The 27,572-nt window shown below is 44.4% G+C and overlaps 1 protein-coding gene across 1 annotated transcript in view; it reads right to left on the reverse strand.

Moving 5' to 3' along the window:
• LOC115458286 (neuronal tyrosine-phosphorylated phosphoinositide-3-kinase adapter 1-like) overlaps positions 1–27,572 on the reverse strand; it is a 97,133-nt gene that overhangs the window by 35,185 nt on the left and 34,376 nt on the right. Inside the window, exons 2-4 of the mRNA XM_030188149.1 lie at positions 18,048–18,352; positions 12,302–13,663; positions 427–633 (exon numbers count right to left, since the gene is read on the reverse strand). Coding sequence (XP_030044009.1) covers positions 427–633; positions 12,302–13,663; positions 18,048–18,352 — 1,874 coding nt within the window. The remainder of the gene's footprint in view (positions 1–426; positions 634–12,301; positions 13,664–18,047; positions 18,353–27,572) is intronic.

Below are 27,572 nucleotides of genomic sequence, written 5' to 3' on the forward strand. Positions count from 1 at the left end.
CTAGAGGCACCCCCCCAGCCAGTCAGGTTTTTAGGCTATCCACGATGAATATTCATGAGAGAGATTTGCCTGCAGTGGTCGAGGTTGTTTGGGAACCACTGGTGTAACCTATTTGTGAACATAATAGCCATACTGGGTCAGACCAATGTTCCATCTAGTCCAATATCCTGTTTCCAACAGTGGCCAATCCAGGTCACAAGTACCTGGCAGAAACCCAATTAGTAGCAACATTCCAAGTTACCAATCCTGGGGCAAGCAGTGGCTTCCTCCATGTTCATCTCAATAACAGACTAAAAATACTACCACAGGGTTGGGTGAGTAGGTCAGCTGACTTGAACCCACAACCCATAAATGTCAGGTCAACTGTTTTAACTATTAGGCCACCTCATTTGTGCTCTTGTTTGCGCCCCAAGCTTGCTGTCTTACCTCCATTCCGATGGCAAGCGGGAAAGGTTTGACAGGGTACAGGTAGCCCGGTCCTGCTTGGAGGTCTCACGCCACTCCCATCCAAGCTCTGCTGGGTGCGGACAGGTATCCCTGACTGTGAGAGTCCATGAGATCCCTTCTCTTCCCTCTCTGCTTTGGTACAGAGGTCGATACTGCCATTCCAGGCTTGCACCTCATCTGTGGGCTCTGTGGAAATGCATAATGACAGTAATCATTTATCTGTAAAATGCTAGCCACGACTCTACTGCATAGATTACATGGTTCTAGTAATTTCAAGATGCACTAGCAAAACTATGCAGAACAGAGGCGGGGGGGGGGGGGGGGTAAGTACTACTTATCATTTCTGTAGCCTGTCAATGTGTCTTGCTCAGACAAATGGTGACAGAAACCACAAGGGAAGGGTCAATACTGGATCTAGTGCTCACAAACAGTGGTAGTGTTTTCGATATCCAGGTGAATGCACACCTAATAATGATCATCACACCGTATGGTTTAATATAAGAGCAAAGGCGGAGTGCGGACGCACAAAACTCAAAATACTGGATTTCATACGTACTGATTTTGATAAAATGGGGAAATACCTGAAGAAGGAGCTGTTGGCATGGGAAGGCATAGGAGATGTGGAAAAACAGTGGTCCAAGCTAAAGGCTGCTATAAATATGGCGACTGATCTTTTTGTGAGGAAAGTAAACAAAAACAAGAGAAGCAGGAAGCCTATATGGTTCTCCAAACAAGTAGCTGAAAAAATAAGAGCAAAAGAGGCTTTGTTCAAGAAATACAAAAGAACGCAATGAGAGGATCACGGAAAAGATTATCGGATAAAGCTCAAAGGCGCGAAGAGGGGAGTATGGCTAGCGAAAGCGCGAGCGGAAGAAAAAATGGCTAAAGATGTAAAGAGAGGTGACAAGATCTTTTTCATATATATTGGAGAAAGGAGAAGAGAGAGGAATGGAATTATGAGACTGAAAGATAATGAGAATGGCTATGTGGAGAGTGATGAAGATAAAGTGAACATGCTAAACAATTATTTCTCTTCGGTAGTCACAGAGGAAAATCCTGGAGAAGGACCGTGGTCGGCTGCCGAGGGAATGTCTGGGAATGGACTGGATACTGCGCCGTTTACGGAAGAAAGAGTTTATAAACAGCTGGAGAATTTGAAGGTGGACAAAGGTATGGGGCTGGATGGGATACATCCCAGAATACTGAAGGAGCTCAGAGACGTCCTGGTGGGACCTCTTAAAGATTTATTTAATAGATCTTTAGAGACGGGAGAGGTTCCGCAAGATTGGAGACAAGCAAATGTGGTCCCTCTTCACAAAAGTGGAGACAGAGAAGAAGTGGGAAACTACAGACCGGTAAGTCTCATGTCGGTGGTAGGAAAAATAATGGAGTCGCTGCAGAAAGAAAGGATAGTTCACTTTCTAGAAGCCAACGGGTTACAGGACCCGAGGCAACATGGCTTTCCCAAAGGAAAATCCTGCCAAACTAATCTTATTGACTTCTTTGACTGGGTGACCAAAGAACTGGATGAAGGACATGTGCTAGATATAATCTATTTGGACTTCAGCAAAGCCTTTGATACGGTCCCCCACAGAAGACTCGTGAATAAGCTGAAAGGGTTGAACTTAGGACCGAAAGTGGTGAACTGGATAAGAAACTGGTTGATGAAGAGGTGGCAGAGGGTGGTGGTAAATGGAATCTGATTGGAGGAAAGGAAGGTGAGCAGTGGAGTTCCTCAGGGGTCGGTGCTGGGGCCTATTCTGTGTAATATATTTGTTGGAGATATTCCTTTAGGGTTGGAAGGAAAGGTGTACCTTTTTGCTGATGACACGAAAATATCCAATAGAGTGGATACCCTGGAGGGAGTAGAAGCGATGAGAGGGGATCTCCGAACCTTAGAGGAATGGTCGAGGGTCTGGCAGTTAAAATTTATTGTAAGGCAATAACTATTCTGGGTTTAAGAAAACATTCATTTTCTAATCAGTAAACTGAAAAACATATAAAGAAACCAACCAAAAATTATATACAGTATATAAGGTCAAAACCAAACCCTATATTGGTGTGAAAAAATTATTATATTTATAAAAATGTCACTTGTGCTCAGTTTTTTTTTTGGTTTATTACAGCGTCCCGAAGACTCAAGAAATGCAACAACACCATTCCACCATCATAGCACTCCCTGCCTCCTGTACTGTATTTCGACTCTAAATAATCACAAAAATAGGATCATTCAATAAAAATAGCTACTTAGCTTGCAAAAATTTAGGTGGAGGATCTTCTTTCCGTCATCAAGGTAATGTTGCTATGCAGGAACTGGTGCAAGCCCCGCAGTGGTGTAAGACTTTTTTACTGCAAGATCACTTTCTCTGTGACTTCATTAGTTAAATGTCTTTGTGTTGACGTACATGGAACTCTCAGCGGCCATTTTGAATCCCGAGACCGTCACAGTAACAGGATGCAGGGCAAGGGCAGCGTTCCTGGCAGGAAAGAGGGGGCTCTTTCCCGCCCCGAAGAGGTCACTAGACCACCAGGGCAGTAGATAGTACGTAAGGGAAGGAGAGGCTAGGATAGGCGCGCCCACCCGCTTGTCCAGAAATCCGGACAAACGGGCAGACTGGCAAAACCCGTACGGAAGCCCGGACATGTCCTCAAAAAGAGGACATGTCCGGCTAAATCCGGTCATATGGTAACCCTAGCTCCACCCCACACTGAGATTCCATGAATCAAGACATCCTCCAGTGTGAGATGGGCTCATAATTATTTCCATGCTGGGTTCCTCCCACACAGGGCTTCAATATAACAGGGGGTTACATAAAGCAAAACACAGTGACTTACAGGCACTTGCCTAGAATCAAAACCAGAATTAGAACTCATTTCTCAGAGCCACTATCCTCATATACTCGGTCTTATTGTTGGCTTTGCCCATTTCTTTGCCCTCTGTCACCATGCTATTCTTTTTCACCTGTTCCTGATTAAGGAGCAGTGTGATGATTCCAGCTCCTGCCACAAAAGCCTCCCAGAATGTTAATTACAAATGCTGGGAGGCTTATCTGAAGCCTGCAGCATCTTGTCCGCTGGCAACACCTCCTGCATGTTGTTATGGTGATACTTGCAAAAGCTGAAGTGCTCAGCATGGAAGATGAGAGCAGCTGCTATATCCAAACAGGCTGCACAACTGTGAAATAATGCTGCAAAGCTTAGACAAAGGGTTAATTTACATATGGCCACTTGCACTGGAGTGCATCTTACAGGCGGGCAAGCTGTGGCCTAAACAGCAACGTGGTAGTAACATAGTAGCACAGCAGATGATGGCAGATAAAAACATGTACGGTCCATCCAGTCTGCCCAACAAGATAAACTCATTGTATGTCATACTTTATATATATATACCTGACCTTGATTTGTCCTTGCCATTTTCAGGGCACCGACCATAAAAGTCTGTCCCAATCTCTGCTAAGCTTTTGTGGATCCATTCCTTGTAAACAGGATTCCTTGGTGTTTATTCCACACAGTTATGAATTCCATTACCGTTTTCATCTCCACCACCTCCCGCAGAAGGGCATTCCAAGTATCTACCACCCTCTCCGTGAAAAAATACTTCCTGACATTATTTCAGAGTCTGTGTCCCCCCCCCCCCCCCCCCCAACCTCAGTTAATGTCCTCTAGTTCTACCGCCTTCCCGTCTCTGGAAAAGGTTTGTTTGCGGATTAATACCTTTCAAATATTTGAACATCTGTATCATATCACCCGTGTTTCTCCTTTCCTCCATGGTATACATGTTCAGGTCAGTAAGTCCTTCCTCGTATGTCTTCCAACGCAAATCCCATAACATTTTTTAGCTTTTCTTTGCACCGCTTCAAGTATTTTTACATCCTTTTCAAGATACGGCCTCCAAAACTGAACACAATACTCCAAGTGGGACCTCACCAACGACTTGTAGAGGAGCATCAACACCTCCTTTTTTTTGTTGGTTATACCCTTCTATATGCAGCCTAGCATCCTTCTGGCCACAGCCACCTCCTTGTCGCATTGTTTCTTCACCTTCAGATCCTCGGACACCATCACCCCAAGGTCCCTCTCCTGAGTCGAGCCTACCAATCTCTCCCCTCCTATCTGGTATCTCTCTTTTGGGTTTCTGCACTCCAAGTGCATCACTCTGCACTTCTTGGCATTAAATTTTAACTAAAAACTGAAAGAGGAAAAAATAAATCAATGAGACCTCTCCAATAAATAACTTATAATTAGGTATTTTAAACACTAAATGAAATGAATAATGTAAAGTATGTGGTGATAAACTCAAAATGTAGTGTAAATAAATATAATATAGTATTGAGAAGTGCGCAGTTCACACGTCAGTCATAAATATAGTGACTGGCTGAGTACAGAATCATCATTGCACCACTTCCATTACTTTTCCAATAACCAAAGTGAGTCTTACCGGCCTGTAGTTTCCAGCTTCTTCTCTGTCACCACTTTTGTGAAGAGGGACCACATCCTCTTCTCCAATAGCACATCATAATTAACCTTTTACTATGGAATTAAAAACAGCACATAAATAACTGACCACAATAGGATAAAAGAGAGATTCAGAGAAAAAGGAGGTCAGTGGCAAATGAAGAGGGTCAGGAAAATAACCTTCATCTAATAAAGGGCTCAAAAGCCTACTTAAAAAGGCAAGTCTTCAAGGCAGTCTTAAATTTAGGGCAAGAGGTAATGGATTGCAAATCCGTGAGGAAATGTTTCCAAAACTATGAGGCACAGCAACAAAAGGCTGTCTCGTGTGAGGTAATGAGACACACACGCCAATAATAGGCATAACCAAATGGTTAGTCCCGGTGGATCTGAGTGAGCGACTTGGCTGGTAAGGAATTAGAAGAGAAGCTAGGCAGGGTGGCATCACAGAATAGTAAGCATTGTGAGTCTCGGCAGTAGTAAGGTTGTATAAAATCTGTTCTGAACAAGCTGTAAGTAAATTTGGTAGGATGGGGGACCAACTAACAAAGAGTTATAATAGTCTAGTTATTCAGAATCAATGCATGAAATAGGGTATTTAAGGCCTTATTATCAAGATATGGTTTTAAAGACCAGATTTTCCTAAGAGTTGAAAGAATGTTAGAGATCTTGAATGAGATGTGTTTACAGAAACTAAGCTTTAGGCAAATGTCACACCCAAAGAGCAAATTGAGTCCTTTAAAAGAGAGTTGGTAAGATGGAGGAGAATCTGGCCTGAGAACCAAATAACCTCACGTGTGCAAGGATTCAGAGAGAGCTTGTTATAATTGAACCAAGAGCATAATTGGTTCAAACCAGCAAGAACGGTATTTTGAAAAGATTGGTCCCAAGTGTTGTTAGCTATCAGGAGCTGAATGTCATCGGCATAAATATAAGGTGAAAACCCTGACTGCTGAGCAAATATGGCAAATGGAGATAAAAAATATATTAAACAGACAAGGGGCAAGGCCTGAGCCTTGTGGAACTCTACTTGAAAGTGGAAATGAGTGAGAGAGTATCATTAAAGAATACCTGGAAAAGATGATTAGAGCAATACAAGGAAAACCAGTTAAACACTGACCCTCACACTCCAGATTCATGTAGACAAGACCAGAGAAGAGAGTGGCCAACTGAATCAAATGCAGGCATGAAATCCAGCTGAATCAAGAGGACAATTTTAGATGCATCCAAATCGCAAACCAAGTTGTTAAACTGAACAAGACTTTGCCCTGGGATTTCAGCGTCATCCTTAAATCTCTTAAGAAGCTGCCATTTGAGCCAATGCTTCACTCAAGCCTGTTATCTGGAAAATGCTCTTTCTAGTAGTGGTTACCTTAGTTACTCTTCCACATCTACAAAAAACTATCCATCTTCATACTCAGTGGAAGAGTACAATCTTGACGAGACAGAGCTTTTACCCTGATGCAGCCTATTGGTGAAACATGGGTCGTATTGGTTGTGGGTCTCTCTGTGCAAGCTAAGTAAAGTTGAAAATGATAAAAAAAAGGAGTGGCCTAGTGGTTCGGGTGGTGGACTCTGGTCCTGGGGAACTAAGGAACTGAGTTCGATTCCCACTTCAGGCACAGGCAGCTCCTTGTGACTCTGGGCAAGTCACTTAACCCTCCATTGCCCCAGGTACAAATAAGTACCTGTAAGCCGCATTGAGCCTGCCATGAGTGGGAAAGCGCGGGGTACAAATGTAACAAAAAAAAAAAACAATCTGTTTTTACTTCTAGATCCTGTGGGTGTTTTTCCTCCGTTGTTTATATGACCTTAACTTTTTTTTTTTTTTTACATTTGCAATGATTAGAGGCCAGTGGACAATATTAGACCTTATTGAGGTCTGTGATGGTCCTTATTATTATTATTACATTTCCCACTCAAGCAGGTTCAATGTGGCTTACATAGTAATAGGGATTACAGGATATTGATAAAGAAAATAAAAGTTAATTATAACAGAATAAACAAAAGTGATGGGTAGGTAGAGAAGGACAGGGGTGAAGGAGTAGGAGATGTGTGGGCAAGGGTAGAAGAGGCAGGAGGGGGATGGATTACTGGATAAGCATATGGAATTTTGGTGGAAAAGATAGTCAAGGTCATCGTCGTCGTCGTCTTCTGGATATGTGATGGGTAGTAGGATTCATAGAATTAGTTTGGGTCATTTGGATAGGCTTGCTTGCAGATGGGTTTTTAGTGATTTCCGGAAGGAAAATCACATTAAATGTACATTAAAAATATTTCATTATCTATAAGCACCATCTATAAGCATAGAGGGCCAGATTCTATATTTGGCGCCTAAAAGATCCACATGGTAAACATTTCCAACTAAGCGTATTCTATAAGCGGTGCCTAGATTTAGGCACAGTATATAGAATATGCTTAGTTGATATCCCAGTGTCTAAAACATTTATACCAATGAAATGTGGCGTAAAATCCCTGCACGTAGATTTACACGCACTGGGCCATATTCTATAACCATGCGTGTACATTTTGGAACGCCTACAAAATGCCCATTTCCCCGCCCATAGCCAAACCCCTTCTGAACTGCACGCATTAGAATTTAGGCACAGTTCATTACAGAATAAACGTAGCGAGTTGTGCGCACAAATTCTAATTATTACTAATTAGTGCTTATTATTGCTTGTTAAGTGTTGTTATTATCAACGCTGATTAGCTTGTTAAGCCATACGCCTGGATTTCAATGCAGCTCTCTAGGAGTACTATGTAGAGTCCCGGGAAGATGAATATTAAATACTGACATATGGAAATTGTATTTTTTGTGGATTGTTGCTTTCCCATTGTTTTGTGGTAGTTTAACTTTAGGGGACAGCATTTATGCCAGCCAAAGGCTTGTTCGCGCCAACCTACTGGCATTAGGCATGTAAATGCAAGTATTCTATAAAACCACATCTTAATGCTGGGCATGCCCCGACCAACCCATGCCCCTCCCATGACCACACCGTTTAGGAGATGCACGCTATAGAAATGGAGGGCTAGATTCTATATATGGTGCTGAAAAAAGAGCTATTCTTTAAGCCATGCTAAAATTTAGGGGCAGTTTTATAGAATAGCGCTTGCGCCCAGGAATCAGGCCTAACTTTATATGAGTATCAGTTGATATACTGGTTAAATAAGAATTAAAAATAGAAACTAAAAATAAAGTAACCTGTTACGGGGCAGAGGGAGCATGGAACGAGCGGAGCAGACAGGCGCGCGGCACCCCCCCCCCAGCGGCGTGCACCCGGGGCGAACCGCCCCCACCGCCCCCCCCCCCCGGTACGCCACTGGAGACACTACATACATAGTGAACCGATGAAGAGGTGGGTGCTAGATCCATTGTGATGAAAGTTAGTTGGCAATGAGCACCGCAGAGGTCACTAGGAAATAGAGAATATATCGATGAAATGAATTGACTAGCGAACGTGGATGACTTTATTTATTTATTTGTTACATTTGTATCCCACATTTTCCCACCTATTTGTAGGCTCAATGTGGCTTACATAGTACCGGAGAGGCCTTTGCAGGCTCCGGTGTGAACAAATACAGGGTAGCCCTGTAATAACTATACACTTGGGAACTGGCTGTGTGGTTTTGATAACTTTAGGCCAGGGGCGTAGCCAGACTTCGGCGGGAGGGGGGGTCCAGAGCCCGAGGTGAGGGGGCACATTTTAGCCCCTCCCTTCCGCCACCAACCCTCCCCTGCCATCGCCTACCTTTGCTGGCGGGGGACCCCAACCCCCGCCAGCTGAGGTCCTCTTCTTCCTTCGTTCCGTTTCTGAGTCTGACATCCTGCAGGACGGTAGGTAGGGGTTGGGGTCCCCCGCCAGCAAAGGTAGGCGATGGCGGGTTGGCGGCAGGAGGGGGGGTCGAGAGGGTCATCGGCAGGGGTCCAGGGCCAAATCTACAGGGGCCCAGGCCCCCGTGGCATAGCTACGCCCCTGCTTTAGGCATGGCCACTAGCTCCAACTGAAACGTGGTAGAAATGTACGTGCCTAGATTAGGTGCATATCTATAACAATTTTAGGAACGCCCCCATTCTGCCCGTTTCCACACCCCCTTTTTCAAAACGCATGTAAATTTTAGGTGTGTATCCTGTGCCTAAAATTTACATGTATAAAATTCAATTAACTTTAATTAGTGCCAGTAATTGTTAAAAACCCAATTATTGGTGCCGATTAGTTTGTTATTCAATTAAATTGCGTGCTCACCCAAATTTACGTGTGCAATTTTTGGCAATTTTACAGAATTAGAGGGTAAGTGTGCTGTTTATAGAGTAGGGGCGTAGATCAGTTCCATGCTCAACTCCTAATCATTGCCAATTAGTGCTTCTTAAGCCCAATTTTCAATGGTTATCACCAATTAGGTGCTAAACAGGCAAATTAGTTTACCTTCACAAGTGACCCTATGTGGAATGAGAACAAGCGGTTATTGTTTTCATTTTGGATTTTATGTTTTCATTTTACTTTCTGCTTTAGTTCTGTTGTGCGATTGCTGTTTGACTGGCTTTTTTGTCCTATCTTGACACTGACGTTCTTATGCTTTGTGTAATTTTGTATTGTAAACTGCCTAGACCCAATTCTTTTGGAATTATGGTGGGTTATCAAATTTCTAATAAACATAAAATATATTCTATTACTGTATGTCCAGGGGGTTATTGTGTAAAACACACACAGGCTTCCACCTATTTTCTGGCCAAACTACACCCCTAGTAACATATATATATAGGGTCAGATTCTATATGTGGCTCCTGAAAACTCCGTGCAGAATAAATTTCTGCCTAAGTGTATTCTGTAAGCGGCGCCTATATGTAGGTGCACTATATAGAACAAGCTCAGTTGATATCACGGCACTTAAAACTACGCGAATCCATTTACACCAAGGGAAACGTGGCATAAATGCCAGCAAGTAGTTTTAAACACACAGGCGCATATTCTATAATAGCGTGCGTAAATTTTGGGATGCCAATGAAACGCCCATTACCCTGCCCATAACCACGCTCCTTTTTGGCCACGGCGCGTTAGAATTTAGGCACAGTGCATTATAGAATGCACTTAGTGAGTTGTGTGTGTAAATTCTAATTATTGCCAATTAGTTCTCATTATTGCTCGTTATGACCTGTTATCAATGCTGATCAACTTGTTAAGCCTATTAAGTAATGCACGTTGTTACAGAATACACTTGGATTTCGGCGCGGAATTCTAGGCGCGATATATAGAATCCGGGGGATAGTGCATAGTGCACTCCCTCTTGTCGGCACATGCATTTCTATGCATTTATGTGGCCACACAATGTTTAAAAAGGCCTTTTTCAGCAGAGTGCACACTCTTAACAACACAACCGCCTGAAATGAAAATAAAGGTACACAGAACAAATCAAAGGGGTCAATATTGATTGCATCAATCAATTTGTCACCAGTGAACATTAACGCATTGCCCTTTATATCTTATGCCTGAAGTGAACTGTTTATCCAACTTATTTTATAATTTACCTTAACATTTATGAACTTTAATGTAACAATACTTTGTATTTTTCATTCCGGAAATGGCGATCGCCATGACGGCATAATGTAAGCCACATTGAGCCTGCAAAAAGGTGGGAAAATGTGGGATACAAATGCAACAAATAAATAAATATTCAGCTGGTAGCACTTAGGGGGTCTTTTACTAAGGCACGCTAGTGTTTTTAGCGCACGCTTATATTTAGGGCACACTAAACGTTAGAGACGTCCATATATTCCTATGGACATCTGTAATGTTTAGCATGCCCTAAATTTAAAACAAATCGGAGAAAATTTTTCTTCACCCAACACATAATTAAACTCTGGAATTCGTTGCCGGAGAACGTGGTGAAGGCGGTTAGCTTGGCAGAGTTTAAAAAGGGGTTAGACGGTTTCCTAAAGGACAAGTCCATAAACCACTACTAAATGGACTTGGGAAAAATCCACAATTCCAGGAATAACATGTATAGAATGTTTGTACGTTTGGGAAGCTCGTCAGGTGCCCTTGGCCTGGATTGGCCGCTGTCGTGGACAGGATGCTGGGCTCGATGGACCCTTGGTCTTTTCCCAGTGTGGCATTACTTATGTTATGCATGCTGATGATTACCACCTGGTTAACGTGTGAGAACTTACTGCTACGTCAATGGGTGGCGATTAAGGTCTCAGGCCGAAAATGGAAGCACGCTGGTTTTAATTTTGCTGTACATCCATTTTCGGCCACAAATAAAAAAAAGGCCTTTTTTGCAGGCCTGCTGAAAAATAGATCTGCGCACGTCCAACACATGCGCCACCAGCACAGGCCATTTTTCAGCGCGCCTTAGTAAAAGGGCCCCTAAGTGTGATATTCAGCACTTAACAGGCTATGGGGACCAGCATAAAGATAGGACTGACTTTTATATGGTCCAATTTATGAGGTGACCTTGGCCAGTTGAGTATTGCTGCTTCATCAGCCAAGTGCTAACTCCGCCCCTGGAACACCCCAAAATAGCTGGTTTTGCTTGGGGAGCTAACTGGTCATTTTCAGCAGCATTAACTAATTAAGTGAAACTGAAAATGACCAGTTAGCCCCAACAAGCGATTTAACCAGCCAGGAGCCATTTTGGGCTGGATAAATCACTTAGAATATCGACTCCAAAATGGGTAATGCTCCAAACAGCACAGGAAATAAAACAAACAAACATTTTTGGACTGTCCATCCCTAAAAGAAACCTGTGTTCTCAAGGTGCCTTGGGCCATGGCTGTTTTTACCCCCAGTTCATCTCTGGACTTAACAGTTGCTGTTTTTCTGAGATCCAATGGGACTAAAACCAGGCCTTAGTTGACCTCTCTTCAATAATCTGAAGCCACGGGATCACCTCAGTCAAACCACTCTAGAAACAAGTTATTGGGAGTGGATATACTAATTTACCACATACTGGACTTCCAAATTGGCTTAAGACTCCTGCACCAGGTGGTTAAACAACAGGCTGGGTGCCCATTTTAAGAACCAATCCAATCTTTCGGCGGCCTTTTACACGAGTGATGCTGATTGAGGATTTCTCCCCCTCTGTATGTGTGTGTAAATGATATTGGCCAAGGTCCCACATAGTAAGGCAAAATATTAGTCAGTCCCTCAGGATATAGTGTTCTTTGGCATAGAAGGACTTTAGATGTGGTCCAAAAAACCCCATAATTTAATGCTCTCAACACCAGCCATGCCTATAGTACCTTACTTGGGCATATGCAACATATTTTACTGGCAATATTCAGGAATGTTTTTAATGGCTAATTTGAAATACCACTGGATTTATGATAACAATCCAGACTTGGAATCCATCTCTACATACAACAGAATGATGGAGGGAATTATAGGCCTAACACACTTACTTTCACGGTCCTTGGATGTCCGGCTGCACGAGGGCTTCCTATGCAAAGCCCACCCCGAGAAAAAGGGCTGTTCCTCTGGAGGACTGGCCACACCCCTGGAGTCCGAGTTACTGATCACATGAGAGCAAGAGATACTGGCAAAGTTCCCATGGTCATGTACTTGAGTCCTGACCGTGGGCTGAGGCACAGAAGAGGAGCAGCCTTTGGGGGCTACTACGGATTTAGCGCCATCATAGGCAGGTGGTCTCTTTGTTCCAGCTGAAGGATAGGTCCACAGCATGCTCAAAGGAGATTGCGTCGGTTGCTCCTGCAGGCTATGGGGTGTAGAGCTCCTAGAGAGGACTGAGGCAGACTTGCCTTGAGCAGTAGTTCGACCAGTGGAACAGAGCAAACCATGGACCACTGATATCTCCTTCTCTGTTTTTTGTTCAATAGAAGCTTGAGGCATGGGAAGCACAGAGTGGGTGACCTTCACTGCAGAGTACACCATTGTGTACGAGACAGCTTTGTCCTTGGGCTGCCCAGAAGACTGAGGGACTGGAAGTAGTGAGTGAGCTGCAGCTACTGCCTTTGCTGGGGGGCAGATCATGCTGTGAGAATTAGGAAGCTCCTTCCCTGGCCGGTGATGGCCAGAGGCTTGAGGTGGGAGTGGGGTAGAATGGCTTCTCGCTCTACCAGAAGGGCAAAGCAGACTCTGATCCTTGTCCTCTCCTCCTCCTCCTCTCTGCTGCCCAGGCACTTGGGAAGTTGTTGGCATTGATGAAGATTCCTTGGGTTGGGCACCCTGCAGCACAGGAAGTTTGGAACCCTGCTGTGTTGTCACTGCCGCACCAGCCTTTGAGCCCTTCTGGGCCTTCGCCTGAGGAAGTGCCAGAAGCGGAGGACGGTGCTGAAGAAGATTGGGGAATGGTGGTGGGATTTCACATGGAGACATTTTGGCTAGGGGAGGAGTAGGGATTTTAGTGGCCTCTCTCCTAGTCTGGTCCCTGGCCACCATTGAAGAGAACCCATTGGCCCTGGGGTCAGCAGAGTCCTCCAGGAGTGGGTACTTCATCTCTTCATATATGGCCTCGCATTCATCAGACTCCTCATCTGGGGTACCCTGCCCCCTGAAGATATCCCCTACCATCTCTATGTAGACTGGCTCCTCTTCCTCTGTGTCAGAGCTTCTGACTTTCCGATGTGAGTCTGTCCTTCGGAAATCACGTGGTGCCCCTGCTCCAGAAGCCAGCACAGCCGGCGAACGGCCCAGACATGTTTCATCAAATGAGGCAGACAAATGTGTGTTAGGACTTCGCTTTGGCTTCTGGGGTGGAATTTTCCTTGTGAACTCGCGACTTTCAGCTACCATCTTCACCAATCCTGAAAAATGACATACAGAATTATTTAAATCAAACAAAATAACATTGTACACATAAGGATGAACATTTTTAAGACAACTAATATAAATCTGGGGCTGAGGGGTCGATATTCAAAATGATTTAAGCAGGTAGAAGAGGTTCAAATTGTACCCTGAAGTACCACTGAATATTTCTGGAGACTTCTGATGTGGACAGAGCCTGGGCGGTCCATGGTTGGGGAAGTTGTAGCAGCCATTTTCAAGTCAGAGCCATGATGGGCAGGAGCAAGTGGGCATCACTTATGCCCTTTGGACCTTAGACTACTAGGGAATGTGAATGTAGGCCCTTGAGAGCTATAGAGAGTGGGGAGATTAGGGAAACACCTGCTCTTGGGGAAGGGTTCAGGAGGGAGGGGGGATCAGAACAGGGGTTGCAATGCTACTTGGAAACTGAAATGGGGGATTTCCAACAGTCCTTGGGGATTACAATGGGGAGTTTCCAATGCTCTTTGGGGAGGGGGGGGGGGAGATGTCATTGGAACAGGGAATGGGGGGATCTGACCAAATATCCTTATGCAGGTCCCAGCCAATATTCAGACTACAGATGTGACCTAAAGAACCATGTTGAGAATCAGGGAAGCCAGGACTCCCACTGATGCTTCTTGTGACCTTGGACCAGTCATTTCACCTTCTACTGCCTCACATACCAGTTCAGATACTAAGGGCCCTGTTTACTATGCAGCACTAAGGGTGTGTTAGCGTTTTTTAGCGCATGCTAATGATTAGCACGCGGAAAATATGGGTGACTCTAGCGTTTAGTGCGTGCTAAAAACGCTAGTGCGGCTTAGTAAACAGGGCCCTAAGCACTTTGAGGCAAGGACCTACATACTGTACTTAAATTGTAAGTTATCTTGAGCTTCAGTTTGGGAATCTAAAATCCAACAAAATGAATATCAGGTTATGCTGAAGAGGGCTTGCTAAATTTGGCACTTATATTCTTATCGAAACAAAAAAGCAACACTGGGCCTTCAGGATTGAGATGATCAAAGTTTCTTGTTTATTAATTGACGGATAGACCCGACACGGGCCGTGTTTCGGCGCACTGGCAAGCACCCAATTTAATACATGTAACTTAACTGAGTAGTAACCCAATCAGCGCTGATAACTGGGTGATAACTACCAATTATCAGCACTAATACAGTAAGATAGTGATGGCAGATAAAGACCTGAATGGTCCATCCAGTCTGCCCATGGGCAATAATTAGCATTTACCTGCATATCATATTCTATAGTTATGTGCGCGTAAATCCTAAGGCATGTACATATTTGGGGGCCTGGAGAGAGGCGTTTCTGGGGCTGTTCCCAAATATTATGAACATAAGAACATAAGCATTGCCATACGGGGACAGACCGAAGGTCCATCAAGCCCAGTATCCTATTTCCAGCAGTGGCCAATCCAGGTCACAAGTACCTGGCAAGATGCCAAAACAATAAAACAGATTTGGTGCTGCTTATCCTAGAATATGTAATGGATTTTCCCAAGTCCATCTTAATAATGGCTTATAGACTTTTCATTTCGGAAATTATCCAAACCTTTTTTTAAACTCTGCTAAGCTAACTGCTTTTAACACATTCTCTGGCAATGAATTCCAGAGTTTAGTTAGTCGTTGAGTGAAGAAATACTTTCTCCCATTTGTTTTAAATTTATTACTTCATAGTTTCTTTGCATATCCCCTAGTCCTAGTATTTTTGGAAAGAGTAAATAAGCAATTCATGTTTACCTGTTCCACTCTACTCAGTATTTTATATACCTTTATCATATCTCCCCTCAGCCATCTCTTCTCTAACCTGAAAAGCCCTAGCCACTTTAGCCTTTCCTCATAGATAAGTCGTCTCATCCCCTTTATCGTTTTCGTCGCCCTTCTCTGTACCTTTTCTAATTCCACTATATTTTTTTATGCACGTTGATACAGAATATGACCAAACTGCAGCTAACTGTAGGCGCCTGCGTCTAAGCCTGCTCATAGCAGAACTAATTACAGGTGCCTACAATTAGGTGCAGTTTATGCCTACGCGTGATTCTATAAAGGATGCATATTCTTTATAGAATTACACTAAACGTGTTACATTTTCGGTGCTGATTTTTAGGCGCTATTTATAGAATATATGCCCCTTAGAGGATGGGCAGACTGGATGGGTCATATGGCCTTTATCTGCCGTCATGTTTCAATGTTTAGTGCAGAGATATTTAATACCAGTGAGGTTGGATGTGATGGGGAGGGGTTACCACAATTTATGCTGGAAAGGATGTAGGACAGTGGGATGCTCTCACATCTGATAAGAACATGCTCTGTTATGCAGGACCTATGGCTAAGGTTACCATATGTCCGGTTTGACACTGCGGGGCGTCCGGGTGGGTTTTGCCAGCCTGCCTGTTTGTCTGGGTTTGCAGATGGACGGGCAGGCTGGTGGGTGGGTCTCAGGGTGTCCTGTCCTCCCCTCTCCTCCCCTCCTGTACCTTATCATCGTGCCCTGGTGGTCTAGTGGCCTCTTCAGGGCAGGAAAGAGCGGGCTCTATATAGAATCTGATGGGCAAACATCATGCAGGAGACTTTCCTTTGGACTGCAAGTTGCAGCTTTTTTGCATCATGCTCCTGGTATAGCGATGCTATATAACTGTTTCAGAAATTGATTTTAAATGTATGAAGAGTGTTGCTGACAGCATGCTGGAATGCACAGTCACTCACGATGTGAGACTGATGCATGAAAGTGGGGAGGGTAATGGAAATGTAGTTGAAGTCTGCCAGGATGTGTGGTACGATGGAGAAGGTTTGCAAAGCATGGAACCCTGTCCTATTATGGGGTGGGAAGTGAAGATGAAGATAGCGTTGGAATATTTGGGGATGCAGAGGGGAGGGGGTAACAGTTGAATGATTATATGATATCTTTTGTCATTGATTCAGCTATTGGGGGATGGAGATTGGAGGCTATCTCTTATGTTTCTGCTCAGAAGACTAGAGGGATCCCCATATCCATTTGGTGCCTATGACCCTTTTGGCATTTTTTATTGATATGTTTGGAGGAATGTGATGTTATTTTTTTACGTTGTTATGTTTGCCACTGTAGGATATTAGGCGGGGAGGGGTATGAGAATTGGGGGGTATAGAGAGAGAGGTCGGGAAAGGGGTATCTGTATGAGCTTGTTTATATACTTTTTGTTTATTGTTTATATTTTTTTGAGAAGTTGTAGGCTGTACTGGATAAAGCTCAAGAAAACGTTAATTAAAAAAACTAAATAAACCAATCTTCCACCAACCAAATAGGTTACTGCTGGGTTATATTTTCAGGGTAGATATTCAGTGTGGTTGAAGTAGGCAGGAGCTGAACTAGCCAGCTGCCAATATGCAGTACCACTTAATTGGGAAGTGCCACTGAATATTGGCTATGCTGTGTTGGTCCAGGAGCAGAGCTCGAGTGATCCTGGATGACCCTTGAAGTTATGTGGGCATCGGTGGTATTCAGCACTAACGCCCAAATAAATAAAGAGGCAAGCAGGGCCACGTACTGTAAATAGCAGCCCTAACTTCTGGGTATCACCACTCACCTGCATATTCAAAGCTGGTACCCAAACATGGTGTGGCGTTGAATATGTAAGTCGATGAGACATTAGTAAAATGCTCACTGCAACCAGCTGAATATTGACCAGCCAAGTTTATAAGCCTGCTCCTTACTTTTATCTAAATTGTAATTCACTTAAGCCTAACTACCAGACAACGAATCTCAAACCCCAACTAAATAATACCCAACTCTCTATACTTGACTACCAAAGTCTACTCTACCACGAATGAACTTTAACACAACACCACTCTATCTCTAATCCCGAATAGGAACTCTTTATACTTGACTGTTTAATCTACTCTGCCAATCATGATCTCTAATGTAATACCACTTGTATCTCTCACTCCGGAAATGGTGATCGCCAAGACTGAACAATGTAAGCCACATTGAGCCTACAAATAGGTGGGAAAATGTGGGATACAAATGCAACAAATAATAATAATAAATCCAAGATCCAATGCACTTCAAATAAGGCTGCCTTAACCACCCCCACTGCAGGGGTGTAGCAACTGTGGAGTCAGGCCCACCCACTCACTGGCAGCAGAACAGGCCAATGAGAGAAAAACTGAAGGCGCTGTCAACATCTGAACTGTCCAGTGTCCAACCATGGTAACCTTGGGCCCCACCAAAATATCAATCTTGACTACACTACTACCCCATAGGGTCTTAGGAGAATTGCAAAGGAGCAGAAGTAGGAATAATTTGCTTTACAGAGGGTGAGGGTGGTATTTCCTGTCAGATACTAGAGACCACAAGATATGAGGGGAGGGATTATCATCTTTATCTTACCAGCCTTCTTCATCCCGCTATGTTCGGACGTGCCAGTAGCCTTGCTTTCTCCAGACGTACTGAGCTTGGTGCTCGGATGCCGCTTTGGCTTAGCTGGGGGCTTCCTGCCAGCGGCTGCTCCATCACCCCCTCCATTCTCCACACTGCCCACGGAATGACAAGACAGGGAGCGGGGGGCCATGCTGCTGGCGCAGGGGTGGGGCACATGCTCCTGAGAGGCAGGCATGGTCAGAAACCCCATGCGGAAGTGCCTGCGGAAGGAGGAGATGTCCCTCACCTTCCCAACTCCTACATCTTTGGAAGCACTGAAAGAAAAAAACAACAGAGGATGAGACCAGTTCACAGTAAAAATTCTTCTTTAGGTTAAAGGGTGGCTAGCTGGTAGCAAAGCATACAGCAGATCATTGCCTCTCTGTAAGGTTTGTTTCCCGATAGGAGAAATACTCTGCTAATCTTTGCCCCCCCACCACCACCAATCTCTTTTCCCTGCTGCATATACCTACAAAAAACAAAAAAAGCTCTTCCTTGATCAACTTCTCAGACTTAAGCAGGTCTTGTTTTCCAGAAACCCATCCAACCTCTTCTTAAACATCTCCCTCATTCCACCAGTGGCTCTCTATTAAGATGTTTCATTGTATTGTACTGTAGAGAGGTGTGGTAGCCGTGTTAGTCCACTCTTAAAGGTTATCAATAGAAATCAAACAAAATAAAACATGGAAAAGAAAATAAGATGATACCTTTTTTATTTAGACATAACTTAATACATTTCTTGATTAGCTTTCGAAGGTTGCCCTTCTTCGTCAGATCGGAAATAAGCAAATGTGTTAGCAGATAGATATCGTGCGTATCATATCTACATTATAGGAATGTTCTTGTACATCATCCCCCGGATACTATATATGACAGCCAATTTGCGCAGGCAACTTAATTATTTAACAAGCCAATCAGATCCCATAATCGGCCACTAACGAGCAATTATCAGCACTAATTAGAATTTACACGCACAACTTTCTAAGGGGTCCTTTTACTAAGGTGTGCTGAAAAATGGCCTGCGCTGGTGTACACGCGTGCAGGCCCATTTTTCAGCGCACCTGCAAAAAAGGCCGGTGGGGGGTTTTTAGCTGAAAATGAAGGTGTGGCAAAATAAAAATTGGTGCGTGTCCATTTTGGGCCTGAGACCTTACTGCCAACCATTGACTTAGCGGTAAGGTCTCACCCGTTAACCGGGCAGTAATGGTCTACACACGTAGAATGACAATTATCGCCCGGTTTCCGCTGCACGCTGGAAAATAAAAATTATTTTTCTGGCACGCATAGCGGAAGCACATAAAAATCTAAATTCCTGCTCAGGCCACGTGATAGCCGGGAGGTAACTCCAAATTGACATGCATTGGGCTCACGTAGGCGCCTACGTAGCTTAGTAAAAGTGGTGGGTGTAAATTCTAATACGCAGATCTCAAAAGGAGGCGTGGCCAAGGGAAGGGCATAAGCGGGTCATAGATGTTCCTAAAAATTACGTGCAGTTTTTCAGAATATGCCCAATCTGCACCTAAATTAGGTGCAGTCATTTACACCAGGTTTTACTTGGCATAACTCCTAAATTTTAGTCATGAGGACAGGCCCTAAGTGTATTCTATAAACTGCGCCTAACTTTAGGCAAGGTCTATAGAATAGCACTGTGCGGTTTTATTTGGCACCAATTTTTGTAGGGACCATATATTGAATGAGGTCCCTGCAAACCTGCATCATATTTCTGTTATATGAATGTTCTACTGTGCTGTTCTAATATGGATATTTCTGAGACTATATCATGTCATTACTATTACTAGGATTTAATTTACCTATCTCCAAGTTTGTTACTGATTGTATTTTATGCTCACATTTGCTACGCTGTTAACACAATGTAAGATGTTTATGTCATGCTATACCTTTTGAACACTGCCTTGGGTGAATCTCTTCATAAAAAAAGAGCAATAAATCCCAATAAATAAATGTATCAATCGATCAATCAGTCAGTCAGTCAATCAGGACTTTGTACCAGTAATAAATTCTCCATCCTTATTTGTTACTTACTTTTATTGCTAAAATCAAGGGTTGAAAAAAGCTAGAAGAGGTCATCTTGAGACTCTCAAAAACTGAGAGGTGGAAGTAATCTAAAAAGGTCCATCTATCCTGCTATCTTTTGGACTGACTCCACTTTTATCACCTCTGACAGATGTGTCTAATCTCTTAAAACCTCCACTGATGGAGATGGTACCACCTTCCTGGGAAATCTGTTACAATATATGACTATTCTCACACTTACAGAATTCTTCATAATGTATCATTTAAATCTCCTCTGCTGTAATTTAAGCCTCATTTAGAGTACTGTGTACAATTCTGGAGGCCATATCTTCAAAACGATATTAACAGGATGGAAACAGTCCAGAGGCCTACTACTAAAGTTGGTAGTGGTCTTCCCACAAAATGTATGGGGACAGACTTAAAGATCTCAATATGTATACTTCGGAAGAAAGGTGAGAGGGAGGAGATATGATATAGACATTCAAGTATCTCAGTACCATACATGCAGAGAAGGCAAGTCTCTTTCAACTGAGGGCACAGGATGACGTTAAAAGGGGATACACTCAGGAGTAATCTAAGAAAATACTTCTTTATGGAAAGGGTGGTGGATGCATGGAACAGCCTTCTGGTGAAGGTGGTGAATATGATGACTGTATCTGAATTCAAGAAAGCACGGGTCAACTACATAAGATCTATGGAAGAGGAACATATAGTAGATGATATGGATAGAAGGGCCGCATAGGCCATATAGCAGGCTTGTCCAACCCGTGGCCCGTGGGCAGAACTCGGTCTGCCAACCTCCTTTTCTTGGCCCACAGAAGCTCCGGGTGAAGTCCTCCAATAGGATCCATTTCTCTGCCACTACAGATCTAACCAAGAGCTTGAGCCCTGTAGCACCAGAAGTTGAGGCTGTTCACACGGTATCAAGTCTTGTGAGACTTATTACTATGAGACAAATCTCAACTTCCAGTGCAGCATGGCTCGACCTCATGGTGATAAGTCACAGCAGAGAAGTAGGGATCCCATTGGAGAACTTCATCTGGAGCTTCTTTGGACCACTCACGAGGAAGCAGAGAATCTGAGCCAGGGAAGCATCCATTGAAGCAAGCAGGTGACTGGAAGGAGACAGCGTGAAGACGGTGGGTGGGTGGAGGTACATGTAAGAGAGGAAGAATGAGTAAAGGACTCTGGAGCATGGGGAGAAAGAAAGAAAGAGAAAACTAGAGAAAGTTTTTTTTTTAATGAGAGCAGTATTAACCTGAGTTTAAACATGGTTTAGACAATTTTTTTGGAAGGAAATTCCATTGACAAAACTGGATGGATGGAAAGAGAGAGAGAAATGGGGCAAGACTGGATGGGTGGACAAGAAAACAGAAACAGGGTGAAAAGGAAAACAGAAACAGGGCAAGACTGCATGGGAGGGAAGAAAAACAGTGAACAGGGCAATGCTAGATTAGGAGAAAGAGAGAGAGACAGGGTAATAGTGAATAGGAGGTGGGTGAGAGAAACAGACAATGCTGAATGGGCTGGAGAGACAGCAGAGAGAGAACCTTATGAGACTCGGAGACTGGGCATCTAAATGACAGATGACGTTTAATGTGAGCAAGTGCAAAGTGATGCATGTGGGAAAGAGGAACCCGAATTATAGCTACGTAATACAAGGTTCCACATTAGGAGTCACCAACCAGGAAAGGGATCTAGGCGTCATCATTGATGATACATTGAAACCCTCTGCTCAATGTGCGGCGGTGGCTAAGAAAGCAAATAGAATGTTAGGTATTATTAGGAAAGGAATAGAAAGCAAAAACGAGGACATTATAATACCTTTGTATCGGTCCATGGTGCGACTGCATCTTGAATATTGTATGCAGTTCTGGTCACCGCATCTCAAAAAAATATAGTAGAATTAGAAAAGGTACAGAGAAGGGTGACGAAAATAATAAAGGGGATGGAATGACTTTCGTATGAGGAAAGGCAGCTAAAGCGGCTAGGGCTCTACAGCTTGGAGAAAAGACAGCTGAGGGGAGATATGATAGAGGTCTATAAAATAACGAGTGGAGTGGAACGGGTAAACGTGAATCGATTGTTTACTCTTTTCAAAAATACCAAGACTAGGGGGCACAAAATGAAGCTACAAATTAGTAAATTTAAAACAAATTGGAGAAAATATTTCTTCACTCAACGTGTAATTAAACTCTGGAATTCGTTGCCAGAAAACATAGTAAAAGCAGTTAGCTTAGCGGGGTTTAAAAAAGGTTTGGATGGCTTCCTAAAGGAAAAGTCCATAGACCATTATTAAAATGGATTTGGGGAAAATCCACTGCTTATTTTTAGGATAAGCAGCATAAAATGTATTGTACTGTTTTAGGATCTTGCCAGATACTTATGACCTGGATTGGCCACTGTTGGAAACAGGATGCTGGGCTTGATGGACCTTTGGTCTGTCCCAGTATGGCAATGCTTATGTACTTATGAAATACTGCATAGAAGGAGGGAGAAAAAGAGAGATACAGGGGCAATGCTGCATGGGGGGGAGATAAAGAAAAAAAAAGTGATCATGGCAAATGGTGCAGGGGGAGAGGAGGAAGGAAGAGTGAGAGAGAGAGAGAAAGAGAGAGACAGGGGCAATGCTACATGCCAGGGGGCATGGGGGTACATATCAGAGAAAGAGAGAGAATGGGTGAAGACAGGAGAGATACATATGAGAAAGCGAGAGAATGGGTGAAGGCAGGGTAGCATGGAAGAGAAATAGAGAGCTTGAGTATGCTCACGTGTGCACACACAAGTGTCTTGGTCCTCTGAATCAGTGGCATAGCTATGTGGGGCCAGGGGGGCCTGGGCCCTCATAGATTTGGCCCTGGACCCCCCTGCCGAAGACTCTCTCGACCCCCCCCCCCCCTCCGCCGACAACCCTCCCTCGCCGTGGGCTACCTTTGCTGGCGGGGGACCCCAATCTTGGCCAGCCGAGGAGGTCCTCTTCTTCCCGCGAAGGCTTTGTTCTGTTTCTGACGTCCTGCACATTGTACGTGCAGGACGTCAGACTCACAGAAACAGAACGAAGCCTTGCAGATCAGCCAGGCTTCGTTCTGTTTCTGTGAGTCTGACGTCCTGCATGTAGAATGTGCAGGATGTCAGAAACAGAACAAAGCCTTCGCGGGAAGAAGACAACCTCGGCTGGCGGGGATTGGGGTCCCTCGCCAGCAAAGGTAGGCGACGCCGGGGGAAGGTTGGCAACAGGAGGGGAGTCGAGAGGGTCGTCGGCGGGGGTCATCAAAGTTGGCGGCGGGGGGGGTCGGCAATGGCGCAGGGGCTCGGCAGTGGCAGGGGGGTCGATAATGGCTGGGGGGGTTGACGGCACCGGGGGGGGGGGCTAAAATGTGCCCCCTCATCTCGGGCTCTGGACCCCCCTCCCGCCGAAGTCTGGCTACGCCCCTGCTCTGAATGTTACAAACTATTAAATGTGGCTCCCGATAAAAAAAAGTTTGGACAAGCCTGCCATATGCTCTTTATCTACCATCATTTTCTACATTTCTATGTAAAATCCTGGGCAGGTCAGCAAGCTCTATTCAGTGATGCTTAACTGGGCAGTGCTACTGAATATCCCCTCTGACCACTGCAGCACCACCTAGGCAGCACTGAGATGGTCCAAGAGTAGAGTCTGGGCCGTGCCAGGAGTTATATAGAACTGTGGATATTCAGTGCGTAAGTCGCAGTGATTATAACTTCCGGGTACCACTGCTGACACGGATATTTAGTGCAGGCTCATTTCAGAAGATATGATCTAAATTAGCCAGCAGCAGCCAGTTTTGATAAAACACTGACTGCCGCTGGCTCAATATTGATCCAATTTTTTCCCCTTTTTTCAGTGTCTGCTCTATGGGGATAATTTTCATGTATATTACAGGACCCTCATGTATAAAAGTATGCATGATGACACACAAGCACATTTAGCAGCAGTTTTTGGGCAAAGCACAGGCAGATTTCCAATTTTATAAAATACATGCATTTGCAGCTGCTAAGCAGGGTTGCTGAGAGACAGAGCCGGGCCCAGGTAGTTCCACCGCAGCCCCCCCCACTTGGGCCATCACTGTCGCTGCCACCACCCCCCCCCCCCCCCCCCCCACACACACACACACTTGGGCCTTCACCACTGCCCCCTACTAGGGCTGTTGCTGATGCCCCCCCCCCACTCGAGCTGTTGCTGATGCCCCCCCCACTCGAGCTGTCACTGATACCCCCCCTACTCGGGCCGCTGCTCCCTACCCCTTTACCTTCCTGCATCTGCTCCTCCCTTGGTCTGTCACTGGTGTGCCAGGATCCAGGTTATCGCATTAATGCAATCACCCAGGTCCTGACATATAGGAGCAGGAGAGACACAGACCGAGGGAGCAAAACCTTCTGGCGCCAAACCCCCCTTGGAGGCTGCGCCAGGGGAATCCTGCCCCCCCCCGCCCCCTCCTCTTGGCAGCTCCACTGCTCAGAAGCAGGCCTAAATGCTCACTGCTTCATTTTAGCTGTGATTTCTGCAGCTTTCCTGGTGCGATTTCATAACAACATCCATGCGCTTACATGTCTTTATAAAATAGGTTAAATGCATGCGCCTTCTTGCCCTCTGAACCTAGGTGACCTGTTATAAAATTGGGAGCCCAAGAGGAAATGTTGTGAGAACTGGCCATGGGGATGGTAATGAACTAACATCCAGAGAAGGAAAGAGAGTTACTTTCCCTGTTATCTTTCCATGGTGAATGTGGAGCTTTCAAGAGCTGATTGGCTGCCAGCCAGTCCTTGGCCGCTCGGTAAGGGCAGGCGTATGGTAACAAATGGGAGAACGCCAACGCAGGCTTCGTGTGCTCCTCATACTTATTTTTCAGTTGAAACAGCTGACATTTTCTCAAGCTGTGCTACGTGTATAAGGAAAGGCAGCAACTGTTCAATCAAATTATGACTGTTTTCTTGGGGAAGGGGGGGGGGGGTAGACTCATGATTTTACAATAGATTTTTCATGACCCAATGACGTCACGGAGACCATGTTCTCCCCAGAAGCAAAATACTGTATTTGATTGGCCATTTTGCTCACTGCTCCCAAGGTTACCAAGTCACAAAAACATTTTTTTTACAACAGGCTTCCAGGTTAACCTAATTATTTTACTGACACAAATTTTACCAACGCTGTTTGTGTGCATCAGGTGTTATTACACAAAGATGTAGTCCCCCAACTCCGGCATATTGCAACCATGCAGACAGAGCCTGAGTCCATGGTACTGGAGACACAAGCCCAGCGCTTAGAACATTTTAGTAACATTAAATTATTTTTTATAGATATGTCATTGTTTTGTTTTTCTCTTACTATTTGTCAGCATCTCCTGACTATCCCCAAATTAAGTCTAGCACAGTTTATTTAGTCCCTGCAACAATTCCTTTCCCTGCAGTTGAGGCAGTGGGAGATCATTCCTGCCTTGTAACTGCCAGCCATGTGATCATTTGTAAAGTTAATTTCACAGCACATCATAACAATGGTAAGAGGACCCATGAGAGTCTTTTTTTGGCCTAGAAGCTTTCTCTTGCTGTTCTGGACTTCCATATCAATCAAAACTAGAGGCTGCTAGGGCTACAGCACAGTGTGTCTTCATTCACAGCTATCAAGGAGGTGTTTTTGTTTTTAATTTTAAATCTCTATTGAAGTCAGAAAATAGCACAAAGAACCACACATCCAACAGAAGGAAAACAGTAACAAGATATAGTCCATTAGCAAAGTAATAATTTTACTTATCATACTCTCTCCCTCTTCCTTACCCTAGACCGGGATTGCAAAGATCACATAGTGATGACCACAGAAGGCCTGGGTTCTTTTAACCTCCTGACAAACTTACAGCCTGCCTTAAATCCCAGCTATAACCTCCTCAACCCCCCCCCCCCCCCCCGGCAGACCCATACTCCTCAAATCCTACCTCCACCCCTTTAAAAGGAGGCCAAACTGGAAGATCCCTGTGGTCTATAAATGTAGCTCATTCAACACCAGACTGCCTGCCGTAGGTGGCATTTGGATATAAAGCTCCCATATAAGCATGAATTTTTTTTCTGTCTATTCACAATAAGGTTGGCCTCTTGGGCCTCTCATACCATTAGGTTATGAAAGGCACTTCTCCAAACCCAATCAGTTGGGGAGGGGGGGGGCTCTCTTGTATGCAGCATTTTTCCCAACTGCACATGCTTTATGAATAAGCAGATCCCCCCCCCCCCCTTCTCCAAAGGCTCCACATCTATACATTTTCCCAAATAAAATCCCCTGAGATGAAAGTATAATGAACTCTACTCAAAGCACGTATAATAGTGCCTCAAAAGTGTTGGATATGGTTGAGAGACCATAAAGCGTGAGAAAGCATGCAATCCAACTCCCCACATTTAAGACAAAACGGAAATAGAACACAACCTCCATGAAAAGCTTTTACTTGAGAGAAGTGTGATCTGGTAAGTGTGCGAAAATAACATTCTCGTAAAGTCACACTATGTACTACCTTAGGGATGAATCACAATGCCGTAGTAAAATCTGCTGGTTCTAGCCCTAGCCCTAACTCTTCATTCCACCATTGCACTATATCTTGGGTTTTTGTAGGGAGGATCTGGCAAATCACTTTATGTAGGACAGAAACTGATAACCACTAGGCCACTCCTCTCAAACTGTATGAATAACCTAAAAAAACAATCATTCCGTAACAACACTGTACATAAGTAATGCCACACTGGGAAAAGACCAAGGGTCCATCGAGCCCAGCATCCTGTCCACGACAGCGGCCAATACAGGCCAAGGGCACCTGGCAAGCTTCCCAAATGTACAAACATTCTATACATGTTATTCCCGGAATTGTGGATTTTTCCCAAGTCCATTTAGTAGCGGTTTATGGACTTGTCCTTTAGGAAACCGTCTAACCCATTTTTAAACTCTGCCAAGCTAACCGCCTTCACCACTTCTCCGGCAACTAATTCCAGAGTTTAATTACACGTTGGGTGAAGAAAATTTTTCTCCGATTTGTTTTAAATTTACTACAGTGTAGTTTCATCGCATGCCCCCTAGTCCTAGTATTTTTGGAAAGCGTGAACAGACGCTTCACATCCACCTGTTCCACTCTCCACTCATTGTTTTATATACCTCTATCATGTCTCCCCTCAGCCGTCTCTTCTCCAAGCTGAAAAGCCCTAGCCTCCTTAGTCTTTCTTCATAGGGAAGTCGTCCCATCCCCGCTATCATTTTAGTCACCCTTCGCTGCACCTTTTCCAATTCCACTATATCTTTCTTGAGATGCGGCGACCAGAATTGAACACAATACTCAAGGTGCGGTCGCACCATGGAGCGATATAACGGCATTATAACATCCTCACACCTGTTTTCCATACCTTTCCTAATAATACCCAACGTTCTATTCGCTTTCTGAGCCGCAGCAGCACACTGAGCAGAAGGTTTCA

Source organism: Microcaecilia unicolor, chromosome 14, assembly GCF_901765095.1.
Source record: "Microcaecilia unicolor chromosome 14, aMicUni1.1, whole genome shotgun sequence".
Classification (NCBI taxonomy): Eukaryota; Metazoa; Chordata; class Amphibia; order Gymnophiona; family Siphonopidae; genus Microcaecilia; species Microcaecilia unicolor.